The following is a 7960-nucleotide window of genomic DNA, read 5'->3' as shown; positions in this document are numbered from 1 at the left end:
TTAGCTGGAAAGATATGTGCCCCACTGAAAATTCTTTTCCTGTGTGAAAAGAGGAAGAAGCTAGATTGGGAAACAATTCTTAATCTCTATCCTAAACTGCTGGATTATTCTTGTATACTGATTTAAGCACAGACGTGTCTTCCTCCTAGTCAAGGTAACTCTACTAACTGGCTTTCAGATAACAATCTGGGCCCCACTTCATCTCTCAGAGGCCTCAATATACCTATTACCCTCCTTTTCTTGTATTTCATCTGTTCTCCCTGATAATTCCCCACAGGATATAAACTTACTAAACCCTTTCCATCTTAAAACACATTATATTCAATGTTGAAACACTGAATTTTTCCCCTCCTAAGATCAGGAACAAGACAAGGATGCCTGCTTTTGCCACTACTATTTAACATAGTAGTGGAAGTTCTAGCTAGAGCAATTAGGCAAGAGAAAAACAAAATAAAGGCACCCAAATTGGAAAGCAAGAAGTCAAACTAGCTCTCTTCTTAGATAACATAATTTTTTAAATTGATCTTTATTGTTGAAAGTATTACAGATGTCCCCTTATTTTCTCCCATTCACCCCTCCACCCTGCACTTGTTCTTCCAGCGCCACCCCCTGCCACCCCAGATTCTACAAGCTGTCCACATTCCTGGGTTCATGACCTTCCTTCCATCTTCGAAAAGAGGAATGGCTACTAAAGTCTTTCTCCTGATGTCATTTCTCTGGTTCTGACCCGCCTGTCTTCCTCTTATAAGGACCTTTGTGATTATACTGAAACCAGACAACCAATGGGTCTGGGCTGCCTGTCACTACTTGAGCCAATTAAGCAGAGATAGGGTTGAATCATATATGAGTGTTTATTCCAATAATGCTTGCTGTATGGGAGAGCAGCAGGTGATCCACAAAAAATCTGCTCTCCACCCCCCCCCCATATGCCTGCTGCTTATATTAGGTAGGACAAAGATTACATGGCAAAGTAGGCAAAAGGAATAAGAATGGGTATGCAAAATGGCTTTTACAGGCACGGGGAAGTAGGCAGTTCGTGCTGGGACAGTACTCCATTGTTTGGGCAACATGGTAATAGGCAGTTAATGATTGGGAATGAACCGCATTCCAAGGTTGACTCCTAGGTCCAAGGTTGACTGCCAGGTCCAAGGTTGACTCCCAGGTCCGGTGGCATACAACTCCCAGCCAGATTAGAATGCCCTTTCTTTAATCAGAACAAGGCAATCACAGCAGAGCATGATTAGTATTTTTTATAACTAAAGCTAGTCCCCAATATTCTAGTTTTGGCCCTAACATTATCAGGCCCACAGGATAGCCTATCTCCCCATCTTAAGATCCTTCACTAAATCACACCTACCAAGTCCCCTTTACTATGTTGGGTATCATGCTCACAAGTGCCAGGATATGGACATCTTTGAAGGGCTTTTATTCTGCCATGGCCAGGATCCCTTCTTGGGATTCCACTACAACCCAAACTGATTTACCCAAGTTTTAATCCAGTATCAGAGAGCACACTTTGTATTGCTTGCCCTGGACAAAATTCCAGGTTTTTCTCCCATTATGCTAACTTAGGTTACATGCTCACTCCCAATCCCAGTTGTCAAGGCTGGTGGAATGGATCTGAGTCTCAGGCTCATGCTCAGAACTAGAGTGGGGTCAACACCCACAGTGACCTAGAGGAGAGGAAGTGAGATATCTCCTAGGAGAGTCAAGGGGTCTTACAGAAGAAGGGGGAGTGGATGCTGACCATTACAGACCATAATGATCTTGCAAAATATGATTATATCTACATGGAGATGGAAGAAATGGTGAGTTTCACAGTTACCATGGGGGAGGACTATGATTTGAACCTGCATGGAACTAGTTCTCTCCAGGACATCATCTTTCTCATCCTGTGACTAAGGTGGCATTAGCAGCTCTGTTTAGTGCTGGGAATGCCATGAAACATGGCTGGTGGCTTGGGTGACAATCTCATTCCAGGTTATTATGGGACATATGGAGGAAGGTAATGGTTAACACAATCACTGGCAAGGTAGATACCCTCAGAGAAAAGGGAAATTTCCATTTCACTCCTAAAAGAATCTTTAAAGGCAAAACTGAAATCAAAGAGCAAAGTATAATAACTTCCTCTGGGTAAATTTATAATTAATCCTGGATTAATTGGCTTTAATGAAATTGAATTAATTACTAGCTGTTTGTAAAGAACTTTGAACTACGTGAATACAAAATGGCATTAAAGGAACAGAAAGGAATCAGCATCACATTAAGAACAAATCCCAAATAATCACAGTTCTGCAGACCATTTCCTGCCAATCATTTCCCAGGGACTGTGCACAGCCTGTAGGACTGTGTGACCCAGGAGTCTGCTATAGAGAAGGTATTTTTGAGCCAGAGGTTTGGGAGTGAGTACTCTCAAGGAAGAGTTATGGGACATTTGTATGTGCTAGTCCCCATCTATCAAAGATGTACAAGACCCTGGCCAGTGTGGCTCAGTTGCCCGGGGTGAGGGTGGGGGGTGTGCAGGAGGCAGCCGATTGAAGTTTCCCTCTCAAAATCAATAAAATATATTTAAAAAAAATCTTTTTAAAAAATGTGTAAAGGATCCTCAGCTTATAGACTAGGCGCAGCCGTGGGCAAACTACGGCCCGCAGGCTGGATCCGGCCCATTCGAAATGAATAAAACTAAAAAAAAAAAAAAAAGACCGTACCCTTTTATGTAATGATGTTTACTTTGAATTTATATTAGTTCACACAAACACTCCATCCATGCTTTTGTTCCGGTCCAGTTTAAGAACCCATTGTGGCCCTTGAGTCAAAAAGTTTGCCCACCCCTGGACTAGGGGGAGAGCATCAGAGCACCAGTCAAGCAAACTTGACTCAGTGTAGTAGACATCAGGATAGAGACAAAGGACACAATGAAGGAGAGTGGTGTGACCTGGATTTTGCTGGCAACAGCACTCCAGTTTCAATAGGGAGTCCCCCCCTTTCCTTCTGGCTCTTGGAGTGAGCTTATGACTTATGCCTGGCTAGGGAGAGCATTGTATTTCTCTTCTTAGTGCTGGGGCACAGGACTTCATCGAAGACAATGACTTGAACTGCACATCATGTACAGTTGCTGAGGTTGCAAGCTTGGAGGTACTGACAGCTATCTTGTCGCCATGAGGAGAGAGCCTGCCTAGGAATGAAAGCAATGTAGAGGAAGGAGGAACGGAGACATAGAAACAAAGTTGGTGCCATTGTGTCATCATCTGAGCCCTGGATGAGGCTCTGGGATATCACAAGTGAAGCTGCTCTAGACACTTATGCATTGGTTTCTGTGTGAACATGTCTTCATTTTACTTGGCTCAATACGTAGGAGTAGAATGCTGGGTCAATTTTATAAAAACTGCTGAGCTATTTTCCAGAGTGGCTGTGCCATTTTCCATTCCCACACCCCCAGCAATATATGAGAGTTATTTTGTTTTAATTTTAACCTTTCTAATAGGTGTGTAGTGGTAGCTCACTGTGATTTCAATGTACTGAAATCATTTTTCTGCATCAGCTTTGCTCTCCTATGGCCTATTCTCCATATAAAAACCAGAGCAATGCTTTTTACACATATGTTAGGTGAAGGTGTAAACCAATGATGGTCTGTCTGTACAGTGGAATAGTAAACAGCAATAAAAAGAAGTATGCACTGCAGTTACAGGCAACAACATGGGTGAATCTCAGATGCACACTAGCCAGTGGTTGGCAAACTGCGGCTTGTGAGCCACATGCGGCTCTTTGGCCCCTTGAGTGTGGCTCTTCCACAAAATACCACATGCGGGCGCACACGTACAGTGCGATTGAAATTTCGTGGCCCAAGCGCAGAAGTCGGTATTTTGTGACTATACTAAGTGAAAGAAGCTGGACTCAAAAGGCTATCCATTGCATGCTCCCATTTACATCATGTCCTGGGAAAGGCAAAGCTGGTAGGGATAGAGAACGTAGATCAGTGGCTTCCAGGGTTTAAAGGTGTGGAAGTGTTGGATCACAGAGGGGTTCCTTGGAGGGTGTGGAACTGTTTTGTATCTTGATTATGGTGGTGGTTACATGATTGTGGATTTCCCAATGCTCATAGAACCATACACCAGAAAGAATGAATTTTATTGTTGTCGTTGCCCAGGTAAGAGATGATGGCTTGGACCAAGTGCTAACAGTGCAGGTGGTGAGATGTGGTTGCATTCTAAGGGTAAAACCAATGGGATTGGTTGGTGAATTGGATGTGAGATATAAAAGGAAGAGAGGACTCAGGGACTGAGCCAGGTTTACTGCCTGAGGAAGGAGAATGTGGTTCTCACAAAATGTGATGGGGGCTGCTGGTGGAGTGAGGACACTAAGTTTGAGATACATATTAGATATTCAAGTTGTATGTATAAACCTGCAGTTAAGTGTGCTTAGAGATATCCATTTAAAAGTCGATGGCTCTTAAAGCCAAGAGAGAGGAAAGATCACCAGGGAGGGAGGGAGGGAGGAAGTAAGAGGGCCGCGCCCTGGGTCCAGGGTTCTGATTCTCTGTGTATTCTATGCTGTTCTAGCTCTTCAGTGGATGGCAGGATGGATTCCCCAAGCTCAGGTTCCTCCAAGCTTTAGGTGGGAGGATCCAGGTGAGCAGCACAGTATTCGGCGACTTCGGTAGAGTCCCGTCCTGGGACACCCTCCTTCTGCGCTGGGTCTGGCGGTGCCCATAGGTGCCCGGAAGGCGGAAACTTCGGGCCCGGAACTGGGATGTCTGTCGCGCGGGTGACGGAGGGGCGGCTTAAAGGGTAGGACTGCAGCGGCGGCCGCGGCAGGGGCGAACCGGCTGGGGGTCAGGGTGGCGGCGGCATGGCAGGGGTGCGGGTAAACGTGAACGTGGGCGTGCTGGGCCACATTGACAGCGGCAAGACGGCGCTGGCGCGGGCGCTGAGCACCACGGCCTCCACCGCCGCCTTCGACAAGCAGCCGCAGAGCCGCGAGCGCGGCATCACGCTCGATCTGGGCTTCTCGTGCTTCTCGGTGCCGCTGCCCGCGCGCCTGCGGTCGGCGCTGCCCGCGTCCCACCCCGCGGCGCCGGAGACCGGGCCTGAACCCGGCGAGCCGCAGCTTCAGTTCACGCTGGTCGACTGCCCCGGGCACGCCTCCCTCATCCGGACCATCATTGGCGGTGAGCGCGGGCCGGGGACGGGAACCGGGCTCGCGGACGCCGGGCGGAGCTGTCGGGCGAGGGAGATCGCCTCGCTCAGTAGGTGGGGCCGGCGAGGCCCCGCGAGGCGGACGGGACTCGCCCAAGGCCCCCCGGCGCTTGACTTGGAAGCTTTTTCCACCCAGCACCACCGAGCAGGAAGGTGCTTTCCTTAAAAAAGAAAAAAGAAAATAAGTTCTTTATTTTTCAAAAAGTCAAGATGTGTTTGTTATACACGAACAAACTGAAAAGAGTACAAAAATTATATACGTAAAAAATGTCACAAAAAGGTCTCCACTCACCTGTCCTTCGGTCTCCCTGTTCCCATTCCCAGAGTCAACCACTGTTCCCAGCTTCTTGCGTATCATTTCAGAAAAACTCATATACAGACAAGCATATCTGTGTATACCTATATCCCCCTACTTATTTTTCTTCTTCCTTTTTTAAACAAATTGGTAACAACAGATACACTATTTTACTCTAAGGGTTCTATATCTGTACATATAAAGCTACATCATTCTTTTAAAGGTCTCATAAAATTCCATTGTATACTTGCACCAACATTTCTTAACTATCTCTTAATGATGGATATTTATGCCGTTCCTAGTTTTTGCTAATGATGCTTCAGTGAATTTTCTAGAACAGAAATCTTTGATGGGTGTGCTAGTGTATCTGTAGGATAAGCTCCTAGAACTAAACTGGTGGGGGCAAAGGGCGTGTGTATATATATTTTTAATATTTTTATTTATTTCAGAGAGGAAGGGAGAGGGAGGTATAGAAACATCAATGATGAGAGTGAATCATTGATCAGATGCCTTCTGCCTGATTGGGGGTCAAGCCCGCAACCTGGGCATATGCCCCGACTGGGATTCGATCTGTGACCTCCTGGTTCCTAGGTTGACGCTCAACCACTGAGCCTCTGCTAGGCCACATGATTATTTTTTATTGAACATGTTTAACCCGCAGTTCTACAACAACAGCATCTTCAAATATTTATTAAAAGGGATGAAAAACAGTGACATAGGCATAGATTTGAAATCTATCAAAAGAGCCCAGCTGGTGTGACTCAGTAGCTGAGCGTCCACCTATGAAACAAGGAGATCACGGTTTGACTCTCGGTCAGGGCACATGCCCGGGTTTCAGAGGACTCAATCCCTAGTGGGGGGCATGTGGGAGGCAGCAGATCGATGATTCTCTCTCATCGATGTTCCTATCTCTCCCTCTCTGAAATCAATAAAAACATAAAAAAAGAGGAATCAAAGAATTTTGGAAAGTTCTATGTGGGGAGAAGGATGAGCAGGGGCAACTGGAAGTAGAGCCAAAGCAGGTTCCTAGCTGTCACCACTTGGCTCATCAGTGGCATCTTGAAAATCTTACAGAGCATGTCCTTCTCCTGGGACCCTCCAGGCAGCTGTTTTGCTGGTGCCGTAGGGCCAAGCAGGCAAGGGTTGAAGGGAGTATCTAGAAGTATGTTCTCAGGAGTATTGATTGGACCAGTCGGTGAAAATCCCAACTTGTCTTCCACATGGACTCTGACATGAGCCTAATGTGGTCTGTCTTGGGCTGATGATGTTATTGGCCTAATTGGTCCATGGGCATGCCAAGTCCAATAACACAGTGATGAGTGTGTTAGGTGCTTTCATCATTGTTACCACTTAACTGTTCCATGCTGTAGGCAGTCTGAGATAATTTCCCCATTTTATAGTAGAGGAAATGGAGGCTCAAAGAAGGGAGGGGATCGGCCCAAGATCACACTGCCTAAAGTCTGCTACTCAAGCTGTGTGTGTGTGTGTGTGTGTGTGTGTGTGTGTGTGTGTGTATTTCAGTCATCAGATGAATATAAAGGGGCATGTGACCTTCTCTACCCTTTTCTCCTCGCCTTGTAACTGAATTCTGTTTGGTCACATCCAAATATATTTTAAGGGATGGCCCTAGCTGGTTTGACTCAGTGGATGGAGCGTCAGCCTGTGGACTGAAGGGTCCCAGGTTCGATTCCGGCCAAGGGCACATGCCTGGGTTGCAGGCTTGATCCCCAGTGTGGGGCGTGCAGGAGGCAGCCGATCAATGATTCTCTCTCATCATTGATGTTTCTATCTCTCTATCCCTCTCCCTTCCTCTCTAAAATCAATAAAAATATATTTAAAAAATATATTTTTTAAGGGATGTACTCTGAGTCAGTCTAGGTTGGAAGTGGAAGAGACAGGTTTTAAAAAAGAGAGAGAGAGAAGGCAAATTCTTAGTTTTTTTAATATATAATGTGAAGTGATGAAGGATGTACTTTTGGAGTCAGAAGTGGGCTTGGGGCCTGGCTTTCACTCTTACTAACTGTATGACTTCTGAATCTAATTCTGGGCCTTCCAAACACTGGCAGATAGTAGTAACTACAAAGCTCTTTATTGGCATTGCTTTTCTGGCATGTTTTCCACTTTCTGGGCAAACCCTACAAAAAGTGTGGTGGTTACCATTTAACAGTTGAAGAAATTGGGATTTAGGGGTGTTGCTAATAAGTGGCATAGCCCAGATGTGCTTCACTGCAAAGCTTTCCCCACGCTTCCTCAGACCGCTTTATACTGCCACTGCCCCCTTCTAACGTATACATTTATAGAGAAGCTTTTGATAGAGCACAAAGGTTTCAGATACTGCCCTGATTCTATATGACCAATGCCCCAAGAATTTGGCAAGTCCTTGGTCTAGACCAGTGGCCGGCAAACTGCAGCTCGCGAGCCATACGCGGCTCTTTGGCCCCTTGAGTGTGGCTCTTCCACAAAATACCGA

At 46.0% G+C, this 7960-nt stretch overlaps 1 protein-coding gene across 3 annotated transcripts in view; it reads left to right on the top strand.

The window, feature by feature from the left end:
• Positions 1-4705: 4705 nt before the first annotated feature.
• Positions 4706-7960, top strand: part of EEFSEC (eukaryotic elongation factor, selenocysteine-tRNA-specific) — a 250923-nt gene continuing 247668 nt past the window's right edge. Inside the window, exon 1 of one of the 3 annotated variants that reach the window (XM_006763215.2) lies at positions 4706-5167. In XM_006763215.2, the coding sequence (XP_006763278.1) occupies positions 4849-5167 (319 nt within the window). In that variant the 5' untranslated portion in view covers positions 4706-4848. The remainder of the gene's footprint in view (positions 5168-7960) is intronic. The other 2 variants (XM_006763214.2, XM_006763213.2) reach the window with 2 other exon arrangements.

The sequence above is a fragment of the Myotis davidii genome, unplaced genomic scaffold (assembly GCF_000327345.1).
Source record: "Myotis davidii unplaced genomic scaffold, ASM32734v1 scaffold78, whole genome shotgun sequence".
NCBI lineage: Eukaryota > Metazoa > Chordata > Mammalia > Chiroptera > Vespertilionidae > Myotis > Myotis davidii.
The sequence above is the reverse complement of the archived record's forward strand: the minus strand, read 5'-3'. Positions and strand labels throughout refer to the sequence as shown.